General features: G+C 50.4%; 5 protein-coding genes across 5 annotated transcripts; 3 read left to right on the forward strand and 2 right to left on the reverse strand.

Annotated features, from left to right (window-relative positions):
• The first annotated feature begins 10753 nt into the window (after positions 1–10753).
• Positions 10754–12725, forward strand: THITE_2123251 (uncharacterized protein). Its single transcript, XM_003657437.1, has 5 exons — positions 10754–11022; positions 11106–11172; positions 11235–11344; positions 11476–12295; positions 12420–12725. Exons 1-4 carry the CDS (start codon positions 10906–10908, stop codon positions 12250–12252), a joined length of 1071 nt encoding a protein of 356 aa, XP_003657485.1. The 5' UTR covers positions 10754–10905; the 3' UTR covers positions 12253–12295; positions 12420–12725.
• A 683-nt stretch (positions 12726–13408) lies between these two features.
• THITE_2123254 (uncharacterized protein) lies at positions 13409–16777 on the reverse strand. Its single transcript, XM_003657438.1, has 3 exons — positions 16050–16777; positions 14222–15993; positions 13409–14123 (listed from the first exon to the last, which is right to left on the reverse strand). The coding sequence occupies exons 1-3, from the start codon at positions 16415–16417 to the stop codon at positions 13660–13662; spliced, it is 2604 nt and encodes an 867-aa protein (XP_003657486.1). The 5' UTR covers positions 16418–16777; the 3' UTR covers positions 13409–13659.
• A 162-nt stretch (positions 16778–16939) lies between these two features.
• Positions 16940–18336, forward strand: THITE_2123256 (uncharacterized protein). The gene is made up of 2 exons (XM_003657439.1): positions 16940–17079; positions 17135–18336. Exons 1-2 carry the CDS (start codon positions 17072–17074, stop codon positions 18291–18293), a joined length of 1167 nt encoding a protein of 388 aa, XP_003657487.1. The 5' UTR covers positions 16940–17071; the 3' UTR covers positions 18294–18336.
• THITE_2123257 (uncharacterized protein) lies at positions 18337–19365 on the reverse strand. The gene has a single exon (XM_003657440.1). The coding sequence runs from the start codon at positions 19108–19110 to the stop codon at positions 18379–18381; it is 732 nt and encodes a 243-aa protein (XP_003657488.1). The 5' UTR covers positions 19111–19365; the 3' UTR covers positions 18337–18378.
• Positions 19366–19717: 352 nt separating this feature from the next.
• Positions 19718–21122, forward strand: THITE_2123258 (uncharacterized protein). Its single transcript, XM_003657441.1, has one exon. It carries the CDS (start codon positions 20057–20059, stop codon positions 21032–21034), a length of 978 nt encoding a protein of 325 aa, XP_003657489.1. The 5' UTR covers positions 19718–20056; the 3' UTR covers positions 21035–21122.
• The last annotated feature ends 323 nt before the right edge of the window (positions 21123–21445 follow it).

Raw genomic sequence — 21445 nt, forward strand, 5'->3', positions numbered from 1 at the left:
TATCGTTGTACTATAGACTAGGGAACTAATCTAGTATAAAAACGCTATTGAAGTCGAGAGGCTTATTAGCATTGAACTGCTTATATACTATCAACAGCTTATACACGATTAGTACTTAAGCCCACTTAGGTAGCCTGTTAAAGCCTTAGCTATTAAACCGCTCTATATATATAGCTAGAAGTATATAATTAAGACTCCTAAACTTAGCCTATATTACCTTGTTTTAGTAGTCTTATATATAGTGATCAAGGTAGATAATCAAACTAGTAAAAGAGAAGGTGCTAGGCATCTACTACTTTAGTATAGGCTTAGCGTTCTTAACCTTCGAGTACTATCCTTCAACTATATTTGTTATAGTAATCTAGTAGAGCAAGGGGGTCACGTCTTGTACCTAATATACCTATAGTCAAGTATTATTTAGCCAATTGTTCTTCAAATACTGTTTAAGCCTATCGGTACTAGCGTAAGCAATAGCAGCCTTAACAGACTCTATATAGCCTTTTTCCGAACAACGGCTTAGAAGAGTAGCCGCTATATAGCCAAGGCACTCTTTGTTAGTACCAATCTAGCGCTTCAAAGTCTTTTAGCAATACTTTATACAAAGGAGATGTTGTATATATAGAAGGCTATACTCATTGTAGCTAAATGCCTCCTAGATAGTAAGTTGTTTGGCTATAGAGTCGTCGATAATTATATATTTTAAAAGCTAGCCTCTATTAGCTACTCCCCTATACTACTCTAGCAATATACCTAAGTATACTACGATACTATTAGCAGTCTACCTCTCTATAAAGAAGTAAATAGAAGAGAGCTAATAGCCGTTGAAGTCCTAAACTATAATTGTAAATAGATGCCAATCGCTATAGATAATCTTATAAATAGCATCTATAATCGACAGTTGACTATACTTCTTAAGTATATCCAATAGCTCTTTATATACAAAGACTAACGTAGAGGAGTTCTTGCTAAGGACAGTTAGCGCCTTATACTTGTACTGATCAATATAGGACAGTAGCTAGGCAACGGCTTCTATAAATTCTAGCTCCTTAAGAACTTTATAGGACTATATCTTTCGATTGTTACGTTTACCGAGCTTAAAAGACCTACGAAGATTAGCAATCTCCCTTATTATAATATACTAGCTACCTACAAAGTAAAGGCGTGCCCTAGCCTTAGGGGTTTCAGTATAGCTATACAACTAGTATTCTACTACACTGTCGCTATATCTAGAGGAGAGAAGGTAGGCGATATACTCTAGAATAGTGTATAGGCGTTTAACTATCTTAATAGCTTCTATTAAGTGGTTATAGCTATAGCGAATGTCGATATCAACGATACTATCTTTATATAGAACCTAGTAGAGAGTATAGCGGTATAGCTCTATATTCTATAATGCCTTGTTGCATTGGCCTTGCCCTTTCGTCTTTTATAGCGTCTTCTAAAGGAGGCACTAGAATATAGTCTTCTTTTACCGCTACCTTAGGGCGTCTCTCTAGCTATAGAAATACGATACCTAGCGCTATTCGGCTTACTAAACTATATATAGGAGGGTAAACTAGCCCTCTTTGAACTAGCGTTCCTAGATCTCTACAATATTATTAGGAATTATAAGGCCGCTATTTAGCGCCCTAGCCTCTAGTTTAGATAGGCGAATTAGGGATAGATGCCTATACCTACGTCTAGAAACCTCTTCTAAGGAACTATCTTCCTTAAAGGACAATACAGAGCTACTAAGTAGCTAGGCAGAGGCTAGAGCAAGACTAGGAATACTATTTAATTATAATAATTGTAGGATCAGAGGCTTAGGGATAGGGAGGAGCTAGGGCAGTACCTACTAAGTAGCTAGATCGAGGTCGAGTTCGATAGGTATATATTCTAGGACTAAAGAGCTTACTATAGGTATAGCATTAGCAATTTAACGCTAGTAATCAAATTTGCTATTTAACTAAATAGCATTTATATATTAAGGGAGACTAAAGGCGCTAATAGGCTACGAATACTATATTGTTTTATTGCTAGCTACGTAGTATATCGTTTTATAGCTAACTATATAAAGCAAGCTAGTCTATAGCGGGATACTTGTAACGTACTGGCCTTATGGCGTCTGCAGATAAGCGCACGATGTTCTATTCAACTACCTTAAGGAAAGGAAAAGGAGAAGTATAGGCTACGGTCCTCGTGTACAGAGTTTTCAGGGGCTCGCGGAGTAGGTTCGGGCCGACGTTATTCCAGGCGCGAGGCGGGCCCGCTATAGGTCCGCCCTAGGGCCACCGTGGATCCTAGGTATAGCCCCTATATACCTAGCCTAGGTATAGCCTAGTCTGTAATATACCCCCCCCGCCCCGCTAGGCGGTCGAGATAGGGTATATACGACGCTGTATCGAGCATCGGCGTAGTCGAGTTCAGGGTAGTTGCCTGCTAAGGTCTTACCATTTGTGGCCGTCCTACTGCCTAGGCTCGAGTTGTTTGTTTATATCGCCCTAGTAAGCTGCTGATTAGCCCCCTCCTCTCCTTATATATTTATATAGAGCAACTACGCTATATTGGGTATACCTATTGATTGTATACGATTTGACCTTACTCGTTGCTATTAAAAGCCCTTCTTCTTATATAACCCAACTTCCTCGCGTTTCCCTCCTATACTCAACGTATATATCCCCCTCCCTTTTTACGATCTAGTTTCTTCCCTTTTCGTATACCAATAACATCCCCCTATCTCGCCTCGTATACGTTCCCCTCCTCCTATATTCTCTCTATATATCTGTCTATATCCTCGAGCACACTATTTATTTCCACCTTAGCTTTGGCCAAAGTCTTTTCGTCCTCCGCCTTAATAGCGATATAGTTCCTAAAACTCGTTTATCGTATTTATATATAGGATCGCTAAAATGTTAGTCGCTACTATCGCTCTTAGAGGTAGGGGTATAGGCCACTATCCTAGCGGCGATAATAACGAAGACCACAACGTAAGTACCTCCGGGATAATCCTATTATAGACTTAAGTCGCTTCTTAACTACAATGTTATAGAACTAAAACAATCGCTAAAAGAATAATAAGCTATCGATTAGTAGGTTCGTTATCAAGGGAGACTCCAATAACAAGGAAAACGAACTGCTTTCTAACAAAGGAGAGTTCTATATACAATATATTACTCGCCTCCTTAGTAGTACTAAGGTCGAATATACCCCTAGCTATAGTAAATCCTATAAAGAATATCGTAAAGCCTATATAATATATAAGTAGGACTCTACGTTATAGATAATAAACTTCCGCCTTTAGTCTAATCTAAAGAAAATTCTTAAAGTATATAATATAGACTAGGCTATCGAGATCTTCGCCTAGAAGAAGACGAGCTTATAGCCTACCTACTACGTAGTCTTTAAACACGAATTCTAGAAGCTAGCTCAGTCTTTCTGAACTACTTTTAACAATATATAGGTGTACTATATCTCTACTTAGCCAACACTACTTCCCTTATCTACTACCGAGTAGACCTCGACTTATATCGTCCCTTAGACCTTAGTTGCCTTCTCTACTATACTAAGCTGCTATAGAGCCCTAGTGCCCTACAATCTACCTACTTCCTCCCTAGACGCCTCTACTTAGCTAGCTACCTACTTGACTTATCGCCTAATAAGTAATAAAGAAGCCTACCAACGTGAAATACGCTATCTAGTCAACGTTATTACAACCGTTGTTAATACCAACAACCGTCTTGTCGACTATATTTTAAGTTCACTATAGTCTAGCCCCTCTTTACGAAGTAGCTATAGTTCGACTCCTACTAAATACAATATTGCCCTAGTCCCTTTCGCCCTATGTCCCTAGCGCCCCTCGTCTTCGCCTATCGAGGACCTTACATATATCCGCCGTAAATACGTTAATCCTCCTCCCTAGACCTCTAACAGGTCTAATAGATAGCTAATTATAAAGGTACTCTCATCGTCGAATAAAGGTACTGTATATTCGCCTATTAGCGACCTAGTACTATCTAGAGACGAAGAGGCTATAGAATAGGGCTAGAGATAGCCCCGTCTCCTATTGTAGCCCTATCCCCATTTTATCCTATACCTCGACCCTCTATCGAACCAACCTATCGACTAGAGTAGTTATAGCAATTTTGATATCTGCCCCCGTCCTACTTCGAAGATCCTAAAATAGGTTATATATTAGCCGCTGACCCTACCTCCTATTAACTTACACCTAGGTATCTTATAGTACTATAGGGTTAACGCTAGGGTAAGGCTAAAGGATTACCTATATTTAAGGAAGTAGACTTAGTTAGCGTATCGAGATCTCTCTACATTTATATTTCTTTTATCGTCTTTTTATAATAAGGCTATAGCCAAACGTATTAAAGTAACTATACGCCTAGTAGTGCCACCGAGCTATATTCATTTTATCATTGTCGTTTCTTATAGGGTAGTCTATATACGAACATTACATTTTCCCTTCCTCCTTTGGTTCAACGCTAGCCTATCGTTGTATCGTATATCTCCCTATTCCTATTTGAACTCATTAAGTACAACAATATCCAAGAAGTTCTCTAAAGGCTCCTACATTAGTTTATTGTAACCTACCTACTTAACGTATATATTATAGTTGTTTCCCCTCCCCCTAACGTTCTAAGCTTTAAGGATCGCCTCTACCCTATACTCCTATTAAAGAACACCCTCCTTCGATATAACCTATATAAGGTCTAGCCACTTATCTATAACTTTCTATAAAGGGAGTAGATCGAAGGCTATTCGCTTAACTAGATCGATATAGAAGGTCGGGTATAAACCACTTAGTATATCGAGCATTACCGTCAAAGGGGTAAGTACTATAACTATCTTATACTTAGTATTTAGCTAGTCGAGTTTCTTACTAGGGCGATTCGTCTTTATATTATATAGAGAAAACTATACCTCGTCCCCTACCTTAAACCTCTTAGCTAGGCGACGAGAGCGGTTTATATTCGTCTACTACTACTACTATATATATACAATAGCTATTTAGGTCTACTCTATTCCCTCCTTCAAATAGCGGAGGAACCTAGTAACGTAACCCTCTAAGGTCGCTATAGACGCTATCGAGATTGTAATAAGTTGTATAGGGCTTATATTGAACCTATAGAGGAGGTAGTTTAGGCTTACCCTAGTTATAGACAAGTCCCTATTGTTAAATATAAACTAGTAGGCTAAAAGGTATTTAGGCCAATTGTACTACGTAAAGGAGACAAAGATCTAGAGGATAGCCTATACCTCTTAGTTGACCTACTTTGTTCCTCTATCTATCTAAGAATAGTAAGAAGTCGATAGAAGCTACTCTACCTCTACCGCTTTATATAGCGTAGTCTAGAACCTATTCAACTAGTCCGACCTACAATCGGTTATAATTTGAGTTAGAAACCTATAGAAGCGCCACTATACGTTATAGAACTAGAAGATATACTTTTCCACTTCTATCGAATATATCGCCTTGAGCTATATATACTTAGAGAGGCGGTCGATAATCACTATAAAGTAGCTAGACGCCCCTTCGTCTTTTATAGAGAGGTTGGTTATAAAGTCAATAGAGATCTACTTCTAAAAGCGATTAGGGATAGGCAAAGGTTATAAAAGCCTTTGACGTAGCTACTAGGAAATCTTGCTCTAATAGCACTAGTTGTAGTTCCTAATAAACCGCTTTATATTAAACGATATAAGGTCCTAGTAGTAATTTTTCTAAAGCATTTTAAATAGCCTATTACGCTTTAGATGTCCTAATATAGCTAAGTTATAGATCTACTAGATAATTATAATAGTTAGGGGCTCCTATATAGGGAGCTAGAGACAGCTATAGAACTAGAGTACGCCTTATACATTAAGAGAGTAGTCTACGATCTAGGTTTACGCTATATTCGCCTTCTTTAGAAACTTCTAAGCTTCGTTGTAAACGGCCTAGAGCCAGTGAACATAGTACTCATCTCTAACAACACCCTTATCCTATAGGGCTATAAGCTACTTATCTTTAAAGAGCGTCTCTCCTATAGGCAACCTAGCCTCCTCCTATACGCTAGTCTAGTATACCTTGATCAGAGGGAGTAGCTAAGCGATATACTAGCTATCTTTAGGCTCGTCTTATTTATATTAAAAGAGTATATCGAGGCGTAAAGCCTAGGATCCTAGCTAGTACTTTAGCTCAAAGTTGAATAGGGAGAGTATCTCCACCTATTAGGCCTACCGTTCACTAATTGGACGTAGCTAGGTAAAGTACTTAAGGTTCTTATAGTTAGTTAAGATAATAAAGGGGGCCGCTATACTCTAAAGCTCCGTCGACTAGGCCTTAAGATATAAGATAATAGCTAATAGCTCTTTATTATAGATAGTATAGTTATATTTAGTAAAGCTTAGTTTTATAGAGTAGTAGGCTATAAGGTAAAGAACCTTGTCCTCTCCCTACTAAGATAAGTATCTACTAAGTACTATACTAGAATAGTCTACTTTTATAATCGTCTCTCTCTTAGGATCCTATTAGGCAAGGATCGGCTCTAATATAAATATAGCCTTAAGTATATCGAAGGCGTCTTACTCCTCTTTGCCCTAGCGGAAGGGGACGTTTTTATAAGTAAGGCGTATTAATAGGGCTACCTTCTTAAAGAAGTTAAAGATAAAGTTGTAATAGAAATTAATAAATTCTAAGAAGCTCTATACTCTTTAGACCTTATAGGGTACCTCCTATTTACAAATAGCTTTAATCTTCTTAGGGTTAGGGCAAATATAGACCTTAGCCTCTACGATATACCCTAGGTACTTAACTTCCTTTACTACGAATATATATTTCTTAAGGTCTAGGTTAAGGCCTATATCCCTTAGTCTTTAGAGGACCTTATATACCTTCTTTATATAGTCCTTTTAGCTCCCGCTTAAGTATACTAAAACGTTGTTAAGGTATATTGTTATATAGTCTCCTAGCGTTAGACTAAAGGCGTTATTAATATATCTTTAGAACATTATAGAAGTATCTACGAGCCTAAAGGGGTAGACTAGCTACTCGAATAGTCTAAACCTTATATAAAACGCTATAAGATGTTCGTCCCCCTTAGCTATCCGAATATAGTAGAATATAGCTCTAATATCCAACTTTATAAGCTATTTAGCCTTAGCTAAAGACTAAAGAGTCTCTTTAATTAGGGGAAGTAAGTACTAGTCTTACTTAGTAATCTTATTTAAAGCTCGATAATCTATATAGAACCTCTATCCTTCTCCTAGCTTCTTTATAAGGAGGACTAGGGCGACTACTAATAAGGAGCTTACCTAGATCTATCCTTTATCCAATAGGTCTACGACCTACTTCCAAATCTCTAAAAGATAGTCCCTTAGTATATTATATAAAGGTCCCTATAGGAGCTTAAGAGGTTTTCTGTCTAAGCTCGTCTTAAGACGGATATAATGGTTGGCCTCCCTTTGATAGGAAGGAAGGTCGTTCGCCTTCTCCTTGTTAAAAAGGTCGGCGAAGTTATATAGCTCCTTTGGCAAAGCGACCTTCGGGTCTAGGTCGACATTAGGCTAGGAGACGGCTACTCCTAATATAGTAGTTATCTTATAGATACTAGTAATAAAGAATATATCTTATACCCCTTTAGACTTCTTCCTTTATACTTTATAGGCTAAGCCTATGAATATCGCGCCTATAATTAGAGTAGCGTTGACTTTCTTCTACTATAAAGAGTACTTATATATCTATAGGCCGCTTTACGAATTGATAATAAGGACCCTATTGGCTAAGTCTAGTACAATTCTACAATAGTTTATCTAAAGGAGCTCTAATATAACGTTATAGGCTAGCCTTAGTACTATATAGAATATAGTAGTATTAATCTACCTATCGACGTCTATTATAATGTAGACAATGTATATAATTTTCTTTGTAATTTACACTTTTTTAACTATAACACCTAGGGTATAGAGAGTCGATAAGTTTATCTATTTAATCCCTAACCTCTAATATACTCTCTTGCTAATAGCTCTATAGCTCTAGTACCTACTATCTACTTATATATTTATAAAACTAAAGGAGTTTAGAAAAACAAAGATAAGAAAAGGGGGCTTATCTATTCTCTCTCTAATCTCTATAAACTCGTTCTATAAACGGCTAGGTCCTTTCGACCCCTATACAAGACTTTGTATAAAGGCTACTCTTTTCCCTCCTCCTCCTTAGAGGGGGAGTCCTCCTCTACCTATTTCTTAGCCTCCAACTTATTGATATCGACCTAAGGAGCTAGTCTCTTAGCTAAGGTAAAGGGATAAGTAGCTATAAAATAGCCCTAGCGCCTATAACGGATATAGGCTCTAGCCTATTAGCGCGCTATATATACTTTGTTGTTTATCTACTTCGCTTATAATATATTTACACTTTGTTTTCCTCTATTCCGCTACTACTTTCTTCTACGACCCCTATTAGCTCCCCCCTAGGCTAGGGCAATATAGGTTATATTGATCCTAGTTATCAATATATCTCTATCTATATCCTTCTCTACATCTACGTTAGGCCTAGGTCGCTTACCCTAGGACCACTAATGTCGTTCCTCTAAGCGAAGGGCCTCTAGGTCGATAACGATCTTATAGTACTTTATAATAGCTATAATATAGTTGTTCTATAGGACCCCCCGTCCTATCGTAATATACTTCAACTTTAAAGAGAGGTATCGTTATAGTCTAATAAGTTATATCTTATTACTCTAATTGAGTCCTCTAACCTTCGATAGCTTCGCTTCGAAGTAAATAATAAAAGAAGAGAATAGCTCGTTATCTCCTTAATAAAATATATCTAGCTTTATCAAGGCTATAACCTACTTATAAAGGTCTATATAGACTATCGTAAGATACTCGAGAAACGCTCCTAGGTTATAGTTGTAGCTAGGTCCTCCCGACTTATAGAAGGCTATAACCTTGGCCTAGACCCCCTAGCTAAGGTTCCTCTAAATAAATACCTATTAGTTGTAAAGACCCCCAATGAAGTCCTAGTCTACTACTAGGATATATACTATCGTAGCCCTCTAGGCGGCAAAGAGCTCCTTTTTACCGTCGAAGGGTTGTCCTATAGAGAGGCGCTTCCGCTACGTCTAAGGAGCTGCCAAAGCTACGATGTTAGTCGTCGGAGCCTAGGCGTTTACTACTATAGAGGCGTTCATAGTCTAAGCTACAGTAATCTAAGCTATACGAAGTTCCTCAATAGTTATATTCTAACGTACGATCGTCTCCTACAAGAGTTGAAAGTGTTCGCGGACCCAATCTAGGTCTAGGACCTACAGGACGCCTAGGTTGTTTATAGTAGCGTCCAGCCTATTCGGTGCTAGCGTCGAAACGCCTAGTATACTACTCTCGTCTATACCTAAAAGTAATAGCTACTCTATCTATATAAAGGTAGTTGAACTGTAACGTACTAGCCTTATAGCGTCTACAGATAAGCGTACGATGTTCTATTCAACTACCTTAAAGAAAGGAAAAGGAGAAGTATAGGCTACGGTCCTTGTGCGTAGAGTTTTCAGGGGCTCGCGGAGTAGGTTCGGGCCAACGTTATTCCAGGCGCGAGGCGGGCCCGCCACAGGTCCGCCCTGGGGCCGCCACGGATCCTAGGCGTAGCCCCCACATACCTAGCCTAGGTATAGCCTGGTCTATAACAATACTAGTCTATAGCTAGATCAATGCTTAGCAACTACTAATAGGTAGACGATAAAACAACTTACCTAGCGCATCTGCTAGTTGCTAGCTATGTAGCGCGTCGTTTTATAGCTAGCTATATAGTATATCGTTTTATAGCTAGCTATATAGTACGTTGTTTTGTAGCTAGCTATACAACGTATCGTTTTATAGCTAGCTATATAGTACATCGTTTTGTAGCTAGCTATACAAAGCGAGCTAGTCTATAGTAGGATACTAGTCTATAGCTAGATCAATGCTTAGCAACTGCTAATCGGCAGATAGTAAAACAATTTACCTAGCACATCTTCTAGTTGCTAGCTATACGAAGCGAGCTAATCTATAGCAAGATACTAGTCTATAGCTAGATCAATACTTAGCAACTACTAATCGGCAAGTAGCAAAACAACTTACCTAGTACGTCTTTTAGTTGCTAGCTACGTAAAGCGAGCTAGTCTATAGTAGGATACTAGTCTATAGCTAGATCAATGCTTAGCAACTACTAATCAATAGATAGTAAAACAACTTACTTAGTACATCTTCTAGTTACTAGCTATATAAAGCGAGCTAGTCTATAATAGGATACTAGTCTATAGCTAGATCAATGCTTAGCAACTACTAATATACACCGGTAGCAAACTAGTTGACTAACTTACTAATAGGATCTATTAGATATAGGCTAAATACATAGTTCTATAGCGATACAACGTTATAATATAGGTTAGAGTATAATAGAGGGTAGGTATAGACGTAGATTGGTTAGGGAAACGTAGGTAGGATGCAAACTAGCGGCTAGCTAGCTACTGACGCGACGCGGATGTAAGGACCACCGCGTAGAAATTGTTAAGCGGCGGCAAGAGAAGTGACTTCTAAGCGTGGGCGCCATGGTACCTGTGGGGACTTCGGAAATTAGGCTTGGCGGGACCTCTATAACCTCCAGCGCCATGACACCTGGAAGCCCGCCAAGCAACGTGCGTGGGCCCCGAGCGGGCTTCAAGTGGGCCCCTAGTGCGCCCCGGTGCTTGGCTGCCCCGCTAAATGGCAACCCCATGACTGCCACAGCCGACAGATGAACACGCTTCCAACAGTCGGTAGTGCGGTCCCTGGAAACACTTAAGAGACAGACTTGTTTCAAAACTTTTCCTCGCATCTTAACCATCGCATCACGTCGACTTCCATTGCGCATTCCAACAATCACCCTTCTTGATCTTCCATTGCACATCTCCTACTCACCTCGACATGGAAATCTCAGACCACAGCTCGTCCAAGGGCAAGGCCAGCGACGCAGCTGCCATCAATGGCGGCGGCGGCTTCCGGCCGCAGGCAAACATGGAAGTCCAGCCTCCCAAGCCCGAGGTACGCCGTCAATCAGCATCGCCCGGACACGGACACGGGTGGCACGCCCGCGACAATGCCCTCCCACTTACAGAATGCCATAGGACTTGCAGAAGAGCTACGCGAGTGTCGTTGACGAGGTTCACAGCCCCGGCTGGTACGGTGGAATGAGTAAGCAGCTGCCTCTCCTTCCTCCTTGCGCGCAGGACTGCTCCCCCACTGACGCTGGGCAGTCGACTGTCTGGGCAACATTATCGGCGGGCTCGGTGCCATTCCTCTGTGTATCTGCTGCCCGAACCCGTACAAGCGCGTCAGCCAGGGCCACGTCGGCCTCGTCACCAAGGTATGTGACACCTGCGGCTGTTTGCGCCGAGGCACCCCCTGGTACCCCTGGCACTCCTGGCACACCTCTCTCTCCCCGCGCGCCCGCCGTCAGCTATCGTGGCGATGTCCGCTGACAGCCCAATGAAACAGTTCGGCCGCTTCTGGAAGGCCGTGGACCCGGGCCTCACCAAGATCAACCCGCTGTCGGAGAACCTGGTGCAGGTGGACGTGCGGATCCAGATCGTCGAGGTGCCGCAGCAGATCTGCATGACCAAGGACAACGTGCAGCTGCAGCTGACGTCGGTCATCTACTACCACATCGTGTCGCCGCACAAGGCCGCCTTCGGCATCACCAACGTGCGCCAGGCGCTGGTCGAGCGCACGCAGACCACGCTGCGCCACGTGGTCGGCGCGCGCGTGCTGCAGGACGTGATCGAGCGCCGCGAGGAGATCGCGCGCGCCACCGGCGAGATCATCGAGGAGGTGGCAGCCGGCTGGGGCGTGCAGGTCGAGAGCATGCTGATGAAGGACATCATCTTCAGCCAGGAGTTGCAGGAGTCGCTGTCCATGGCCGCCCAGAGCAAGCGCATCGGCGAGAGCAAGATCATCGCCGCCAAGGCCGAGGTCGAGGCCGCCAAGCTGATGCGCCAGGCCGCCGACATCCTCTCGTCCGCCCCGGCCATGCAGATCCGCTACCTCGAGGCGATGCAGCAGATGGCCAAGACCGCCAACAGCAAGGTCATCTTCCTGCCCGCCGCCAACCAGACCATGCCCGGCTCCGCCGCCTTCAACGCCGCCCTCGCCGACGCCTCCCACAAGGCCGCCGCCGGCGGCAGCGACCCGTTCGACGAGGCCGGCAGCGGCAGCGGCGGTGACCCCACGGGCTTTCAGCAGGCCATGACCGCCCGCATCATTGAGAACATCTAACCAGGTGTCTTCCTTGTTGTGGTGTCGGTGGGGGGAGGAGGAAGCGCCAACAGCCCCGCGGCCACGCTCGTTTTGCCTTGATGCCCGCCTGCTTGCTTGGTCTGTATCTCCCTTTCGCAAGTGTGCCAGTGTTTTCCTTCTTGGTGGGGCTGGACGGTGAGGATGAGCTTCTGAGGTTTGATACCATGACTTTTATTTATGTTTCCCCTTCAACCTGGAATGGCCAGGGTTGTGTGCAGTAATGAAGTACCTCATGGTTAATGCTGGGGGATGGGAAGGAAGGGATGACCGGAACGGAACAGGCATGGAGGATACCCAGATTGAGCAGCTTATTTGAGGATTAGGTTCGAAGCGCTGAGGCGCGGTAGTGGTGGGAGAGGGAGGACTCGAGGCGTGTTGTCTCGCTTGTTCGTTAGTTCATTTGCTCCGCTGTTCAATGATACCACCTTCGTTTATCTTCGACTTAAACAGAGTGTACATCTGCTTTGTGGAGGTGACTTGAGAACGAAGAGTAAGACAGCTGATGATAAGCTTACATCAAACAACACCAGGAAAGAAAAATCACAAAAAGCTCACCAGCTTATTTTGCTGGCTACGAAAACCACCCGAAGTGGTTTTACTAGTCTCCTCCTGACCCCGTTTTCTGCAGGGCAGGCAGTTCTTGTGATTTCACCAGACCCCTTTTTTTTGGCAGGGCAGGCAGTTCTTGTGATTTCACCAGACCCTTTTTTTGACAGGGCAGGTGGTTCTTGTGATTTCGCCAAACCCCTTGTTTTCTTGCAGGGCAGGTTCCCCTTTTTAGGGGGCAGGCGGTTCTTGTGTGCCAGACCCCTTTTTTTTCTAGCAGGGCAGGCGGTTCCTGTGTGTGACAGCTGGCCCCTCGTTTGAGGGCACAGCCATCCATTTCTTTCTCGACTCCGGGTGGGAGTCGAACTGGCGACCTCGGGATCAAACCGAGGTGCACGCACTCCCAGCAGCTTTTGGCTGCCTGCTGTTCCCCCCCGCTAGGCCATGGCCCATCTTCGCGGGGGGTTGAGAGAGTGCTGGGCGGACGTTCTACATATACCCCGGTTGGGGGTCGCTCCTTCCTTCCAGTGCTTGGATGAAATCAAGCCATGGGAAGAGCGCTCAAGCAGGGTAGACCAGGGCAGGGCAGAGCAGGGCAGGGCAGGCGCAATGCTAGGTTGGTAATGCCTGGTCTCGCCAGCTCCGTTCCTCCAAGTCATCATCTATGGTGCATTACATGTTGCTTTTGTTGTTGTCTTCGAGTTCCCAGGCGAGGAAAATCTATCTCACGTCCACGCACAGACACATCAGCCAGTTCAGTTCAAAATAAGTGACGGCACCAGCTAGATACGCCCTCAATTAACACCACCGCCACCGGGGAATATCTACTCTATTGACACCTCACTGACTCCGCCCGACCATATCCCTGTCCACGTACGGATTGTACCGCGCAATCTGCCCGGCAATCTGCTCGGCAAACCACTCGGCGGGCTGGGCGCTCAGGCGGGCGGTCTCGGCGGTGGTCAGGATGGTCTTGATGCCGACGCAGACGCGGTCCGAGCTGCTGTACTCGCGCACGCGGTCCAGCACCTCGTTCACGTCGGCGCGGCCCTCGAACGCGCCCGACTCGGCCAGCACGGCGGCCATCTCGCGCGTGTCCTGCACCGCCGGCACGCGGATCTGGCGGTCGAAGGCGGTCGTGATGTCGAGCTGCTCCATGACGGACAGCTGCGACGTGGTGGCGAGGACCAGCAGCCGGTGGCCCTTGGGTGGCGGCGTTTGGAGCAGCGTCACGAGCGCTTGCATCATGATGTTGGAGAGCCGCGGGCCGACTGGGTTCCATTCGATGAGGCGCTCGATGTTGTCTAAGGTCTGTCAGTTGATGGTCGAAAGTGGTGGGGCAGGTGGTGGTGGTGGTGGTAGTGGTGGGTGGGCAGTGAGTGGGAGAAAACTGGGCACATACCGATGATGAGCATGCTCAGCGGCGACTTGTAGGCGTCGGTGAAGATCTTGTGAAGGTAGTCCTTCTTGGCCACCTCGTCCCTGAAGCCAACCAGGGAGGCGGGGGTGATAATCTTGATGAAGGGGTAATCCGACTTCATCGCGATATGCGCCGCCAATGCCGTCTTGCCGCTCGCCGGCGGGCCGTGCAGCAGCACCGAAGTATGGCGCAGCCGCTCCTGCTGCCGGACGTTCTCGACGTACAGCAGGCCGTCGTTGAGGATGGCCGAGATGCTCGGCGAGAAGTGGATGATGCCGTACGGGATGGCGTCCTCGAGCTCCGAGTCGTCGGCGCCAAAGGCGGGCTTGACCTCGTTCAGCGCGTTGAGGAAGTCCTGCCGCACCACCTTCATGTTGACCACGTCCTCGCTGACGCTGGCCATGGTGCCGACCTTGATGTTCCGCGCGAACGCGAACGAGGTGGCCGACTTGACGAGACCGCTCAGCTCGGCGCCCGAGAAGTTCTTGGTCAGCGCGGCCAGCTCGCGGATGTCGACGTCGCTGCCCATGACGTTGTTCTCCTTCATCTTGGCCGTGTGGATCTTGAGGATCTGCGACCGGCCGGCCTCGTCGGGCAGCCCAATCTCAATCTGAACCTCGAGACGGCCCGGCCGCAGCAGGGCGTCGTCGATCATGTCCTTCCGGTTGGTCATTCCGATGAGCAGTATGTTGTTGAGCTGGTCGACACCGTCGAGCTTGGAAAGAAGCTGGTTGACCACGCTGTCGCCCACCCCCGTGCCGCCGCCGGCGCCCGAACCCCTCTGCTTGCACACGGCGTCGAGCTCGTCAAAGATGATGATGTGTAGGCCGGACTCGTCTCCCTTCTCCTTGTACTCCTTCTCAGCATCGGCAAAGAGCTTCCGGATGTTCTCCTCGCTCTGGCCGACGTACTTGTTCAGCACCTCCGGGCCGTTGATGATCTTGGGCTCGCGAGCGTTCAGCATCTTGCCGATCTGGCGGGCGATGAGCGTCTTGCCCGTTCCCGGTGGCCCGTACAGCAGCATTCCCTTGACGTGCATGATGCCGAGCTTGTCGATGAGCCCTGGCGGGAAGATGCGCGAGGCGAAGGCGCGGCGGAAGATGGTGGAGAACTCGGTATCCAACCCGCCGATACCCATATCCTCGAACTTGAAATCGGGGCTGATGATGGCGTTGGCGGCCGGCCGCCTGTTGGAGCCCTTCAGCTTGATTGGCGACTTGGCGTCCTTGTAGAAGCCTATGCCGGCCTGGTTGGTGAGGATACCGCGCGCCCCGGGGTCGCTGCGTGTGGGCGGCTCGTTGGTCTGTTTCTGCTGCAGCGTGAGGTCGACCAAGGTGACCGTTCTGACCATGATGGCCAAGGGCACATTCTTGACATCCAGAAGCAGCCTTTGCCCGGGCGCAAACACCTGGTTCTGGAAATTCTTGATGAAGAGCTCGGCCAGCTCGTCTTGATCGTAGGGGGTATCGACGAGCTTTCTCGCAGACGCGAAGCCCACCTCGAGGTCTATCGCGCCGATGTAGGCGGGGCCGTCTTGCCTGAACGGGTCATAGAGCTCACCCACGACCTCGTCCATCATGCCGATGCCGCACCAGGTGCGCTGCGGATCTGACAAGCTGATGTGGCCGTCGGGGAAGCCAGGGGTCGGCCGCGCCGTCACGACGTAGTCGCCCCTGAGCAGATTGCCGCTCAGACGAATGTAGAGATCGGAGCCATCACGGCTCGGTGGGAAGTCGTTGGGGGACACGGCGCAGCTGTTTTGGTCAGCGGCTCAGTGCCATGGACTCGGTTGACCAGACCGCCCGCTTACATATTCCCAAAGATATACTGCGCCTGAAGCGTCTTGTCCTCAACCTTGGCAAGCCGAAGCCGCACCTGCCGGCCGCCCGACTGAGGCGGGTACGAGCCGAGGCCATCAGCATATCCGCCACCATAGCCGGCGCCACCGTAGCTCTCCTTGGCGTAGCCGTCCCCGCCATAGCCCCCGCCGGGAGGGTTCTGCGGTCTTGGGCCTGGTGCAGGAGAGCGCGGGCCATATCCGTCGTAGCCTGACGGGGCAGGCGAGTATCCCCTGGGATCTCCTCCGGGGGGTCGCTGGACCTGGCGGCCGGGTAGACCGGGGCCAGGAGCCCCTCCGCGGGGCGCCGGTTTGCTGAAGAGGTTGCTACGCAGATCCATGGTGCATATGCGCCAGCCGAGGTAAGCGAAGGCAACGGCTGGGGAGATGAGTATAGGGGTTGGACTCGGTCGCAGAAATCGAAGTCGGGAGGCTGGTGCGGAGGTCTTTGAAGGACCAAAGGTGCTTGGAGGCGCTTGAAAGGCGGGTTGAGTGACTTCGGAGACCAGGTCTCTGGTTGGTTATATCGCAGTTCGCACTAGTCCCACGAGAACTAACATGAGATAAGCCCTTCCAGAGATGACGGGGCCGAACCGGCAAACGAGAAGTCTATAAAAAGGGAATGTCGGGAAGCCTGCGTGCCAGGTGTCGCCTGCAAGCTGCAGTGGACCGGTTGGTAGCTGGGACCAGATGCAGTGGCGTTTCAGCTGCGCCCCGCTGTCAAGCAAGGTAACGGGCGCCCCATCACGTCGTACAATAATTTGACACAGCCCCACTGCCTGGTGAGGGCCAGGTTGCTTTTAAATGTAGCTTCTGCGCCCTTAATCCCTGCTTCTTGGCATGTCAGCCTGGAGCAGCCCAGTTTCGCGGGGCTGGCTGCTTCTGTCCCCACTGGACAAGCTTGGCAACCTTGAAGCTCTCTGGCTGGCCATCAAGGTGCGACCAGTTGCCATTCGACAACTCAAACCGGCACCTTCTCGCGCATCACCACAAACATGCCTCTGTAAGCGGCGCCTTTGCACCCACACAAACTTTCGTCTCTGCTAACACCGCCCCAGTCATCTCCTCGGCAAAAAATCATGGAACGTTTACAACGCCGCCAACATCGCCCGCGTGCGGCGCGACGAGGCCGAGGCAAAGGCCCGGGAAGAGGCCGAGGAGCAGCGGATGCAGGAGGCTGATGCCGCGCGCCGGCTCGCAATACTGCGCGGCGAGCTTCCGCTTCCCCCGGAACAGCCGGAGCCGGAGCCTGCATCCCTCCCCCCACATGCCCGAGCCCATGACCGCGGCAGCGGCGGCGGACGCAAGCGCAAGCGGCACGGCGAAGACGACACCGACTTCGAGATGCGGCTCGCGCGCGAACGCGCCGCAATCAGCGACCGCGCTAGCCACGAACTCGCCCCCAACCGCTCCGCCGGCGCCGGCGCCGCCCCTCCCTCACTAGTCGACAGCCGCGGCCACATCACGCTGTTCTCGGCACCTGCAAACGCGCCGCACGAGAAGAACGAAGAAGCGGCGCGCGAGGCGGCGCGCAAGGAGCGTGAGCTCAAGGACCAGTACCAGATGCGCCTCGCCAACGCGGCGGGCAGGGACGGCCGGGGTCTGACGGACGGCGGGCCGTGGTACGCGTCGGCGGACGGGGATGCGTCGGCGGCGCTGGTGCCGACCCGGGACGTGTGGGGCCGGGAGGACCCTGGGCGCAAGGGTAGGGAGGCGGCGAGGCTGGACGCGAGCGACCCGCTGGCGGCGATGAAGAGGGGGGCGCGGATGGTGAGGGAGTTGGAGAAGGAGAGGAGGCGGGAGGCGGAGGAGAGGGAGAGGGAGTTGAAGGAGTTGAAGAGGGAGGAGCGGCGGGAGAGGAAGAGAAGGAAGGAGGATGGCTTAGAAAGACGGCACGAGGAGCGAGACTACGAGCGGGACAGGCATGGCCGGGACAGAAGGGATACCGAGCCGGACAGGCCAGAGCGCCTCCATTCGGATGATCAATACAGGCAAAGACATCGGAGCAAGGGGCGGGAAGGGCACAGCCAGGAGGCGAGGGATGGTGGCCCAGATAGCCCAGAGCGCGCCAGCCGGCGTCATGAAGATCGACGGGGGGATCGGAGCAGGGAGCGGGAAAGACGGCGACACAAGGATGATGACAGACATCCTCGCCCATCTCATAAAGCAGACCATGACAAAGATAAACACAGACATAGCAGCGACCATCCTCGCTAATAGGCAGACCCTCGCAATGAAGAAGAGACCGAAAAAAGAAAAAAAAAAGTTTACAGAACCCAGCGTGACGCACCCGCTGCCCCCTCTACCTCTCCTTCCAAGGCAACTGAATCGCCACCTCCCTCATATCCCTCGCAACGATTTCCCCCAGCCGCCCCTTCCCCTCCGTCACCCTCCCCAACTGGGCCAGCACCTCGGCCATCAAGTCCTTACTCCCGCCGTCCCTCCGATCGCTATACACGTCCACGCCCTCGGCGGTAAACGCGGTCGGCGCGAACCAGGTGACGACCCACCTCTCAACCTCGCCGCCCTCCCCGCCGCCCTCCCCGTCCTCCCCGCCGCCGCCGCTGGGCACCGCCCGCTCGCCCCACCCCAGCACCTCCCAGTGGCTGCCGACCCAGAACAGCAGGCCGGTGCCGCGCCAGTCCCAGGCGCCGGCGTCGCCCGCCGCCGAGGCCGTGTCGACGCCCGCGATGCACTTGAGGCGCCCGCCCAAGACCGGCTCGTACTCGACCAGGTCTGAGATACGGTCCCTTGCCGCGGGCGCGGAGGAGGATGGGGAGGATGATGGGGAGGAGGAGGAGTTAGAGGAGTTGGAGGTGCACAAAGAGAAGAGCGAGGAGAGGGAAGCAGAGGGGCGGGCGGGCGAGAGCGGGCCATAGGTGATCCGCACGTTGCGAGCGGAGCGCCACATGGACAGGGTCGAGTGGGTTACGGTCCAGGTGCGGCGCAGGAAAGGGAGCGACGGCGGCGTGAAGGGAGGCGCCGGGGACGGGGCGTATTTGGAGGGCAGCCGGATGGTGATGGGAGCCGTCATGGTGTGCGGGGGGGGGCGGCTAGTTGTTTCGGGGTTTGTCTGTTGTCTTGTGAGGGACAGTCGGGTTGCCGAGATGGACTGAACTCGATTTGTCCGATGATGATGTTGAGGTCGAGAGAAGGTTGCAAGCGAGGTGGACAGGGGTCGGGTGTGGGGGAGGATTGAGGCCGTGCGAGGGGAAGCCACGATGCTTGTTGCACAGTGCCACAAGGGCTTCGAGGACGCCCCATTCCCCTTCCACGTCTCAAGTTTTTGAACATGTCTGAAGCCATCCGCTGCATCAACATCCGTCTTGCCATTGGCCAATCCACACGGAAGATGATTTCACTCGAGGCCATAGTTCACATGACTAAGTGAAAATGCAACCTGTATCGGCTCGTTTTCTCGTCCTGCCCGCCATCACTCCAACCAATGCATTTCGCCGCTCAATCCACACACAAAAGTGAGAAGCGATAGATGCAGGCCTTTGCACACTGTGCGGCGGCCCCTGGCCTCATGAAGTTGCGGCTCCAACTGCCGCTTTAGCGAGCCCCACAAGGCTGAAAACGACAACGACAGGGTCTTGCTTGTGATCGTGTGTTGCCATCTTAATCTCGCTCTGCTTTGCGCTTCGGCTGCAGTGTGAGAGCGAGAAAGCAGGGCCGGACGTACGCCCACTCCGAGGTCACCAGCACGTCTTTTGTTCACTTCCCGGCCAGAGCTAAACGGAGGTCGACCCTCGCCTCGTTGGCAATTCCAGCCGCAAACGGAAATCGCAACAAAGAGCTGTCATTCCGGCCAACGAGAGGGATTCTCATTCATCATCGGCTGATTCATTCATTCCCCCTGTGTATATCAACCACAAGCGCCTCAAACTACCGCCCGCCTTGACACCTCAACTCATTGCTTTCTCACACGCCTGCTCCCTTCGCCCAGTTGACCGAGCATAATTATTCTCTCATTGAACATGGATAACTCCAACCCCGATGAGATCGATCTCTCCGACTCGGACTTCTACGCCGACTCGCCTCCCAACGACGAGTATGAAGTCGCCCAGGATCCCGCCCTCGCCGCTACCCTAGGCTTTTCCAGCTTCGGCGCGCAGGACGACTCCCGCCCCACGAAAAGACGGCGCTTCAACCCGCAATCTGACAACGCCGTCGTCGCCAGCACCAGCACCGCCTCATCCTCGGCTGGTCCCCTCACAGCGCAGCGAGCCCAGCTCCGCACCAGACCCAAACCCCCCGCCACCACCACTACCACCACAGACGAAATCGACTACTCCGACAGTGACGACGACGACGACGCCAACGGCACGAACACCAACGCCAACGACAACGCCGACTCCGACTCCGATTTCGAGCTCGACCTCAACGAGGCAGACGACGACGACGACGAGGATGAATACGCGCGGCCCTCTTCCGCCTCCCGCTCAGGCAAAAGCACCCCCGCCGCCGCAACCGCGACACCACCCGCACCGCCAAAATCCCAAGCCGGCAGCAACCCATCCACCACCGGCACCAAACCCGCCGCCCCTGGCACCAGCGCAGCCACCACCACCACCACCACCGCCAACGCCCACAGCACCAGCGGGACCAGCGGCAGCGGCAGCGGACGCGCCGGGGCAACACCCTGGTACGTCAACTACTACGACGCAAGCAGCAACGAGAACCCGTGGGAGGGCATGGAGAAGTACAAGGGCCTGGCGCCGGTCGGGACATGGCTGCCTTCGTACTGGGCTTCGAGCGCCGCTGCCGCCGCTTCTGCTTCTGCCTCTGCCTCTGCCTCTGCCTCTGCCTCTGCCTCTGCCACTGCCTCCGGTGCCGGTCCCGGTACCGGCTCTGGCGATGGCGATGGCGATGGGAATGGTGATGCAGCTGTGGCGGTAGCTGGCAGTGCCAGTGTCGGTGGCCGTGGTGAGGATCTTGTCGCCACAGCTGGCTGAGCCACACCGTTCGTGCCTTGTTCACGGAGGTCTATGGCTAGCTAGCAGCCGCTGACACAGCCCGCCCTTGCCTCACGCCCACTTCACTTCGCCATGCTGTGGACAGCCGTCCGTGTAGGAAGAGGGGGATAAAACAAAAGGGGGCGTGAGCATCACGTGACCGGCTCAGGGGGAAATCATATGCAAGTTACCCAGGGGACAAGTGGCCACCGCGGCCGAGTTGGGCAGCACCACGTCACCTGACGGGCTGCCGAGGACCGGGCCAGGGCGGGGATGAGCAGTACGGAGGGACACAGTGTCGTCGTCGAGGCAGGGCGTGCCCCCGGGTGGGAGGGAAACAGCATGGACACTGTGATTGCCACGGTGACGAGCAGGAACCGTCACTAGGAACCAGCCGGAGACTGGGAAAGG

This window comes from Thermothielavioides terrestris, chromosome 6, assembly GCF_000226115.1.
Source record: "Thermothielavioides terrestris NRRL 8126 chromosome 6, complete sequence".
NCBI classification, from domain to species: domain Eukaryota; kingdom Fungi; phylum Ascomycota; class Sordariomycetes; order Sordariales; family Chaetomiaceae; genus Thermothielavioides; species Thermothielavioides terrestris.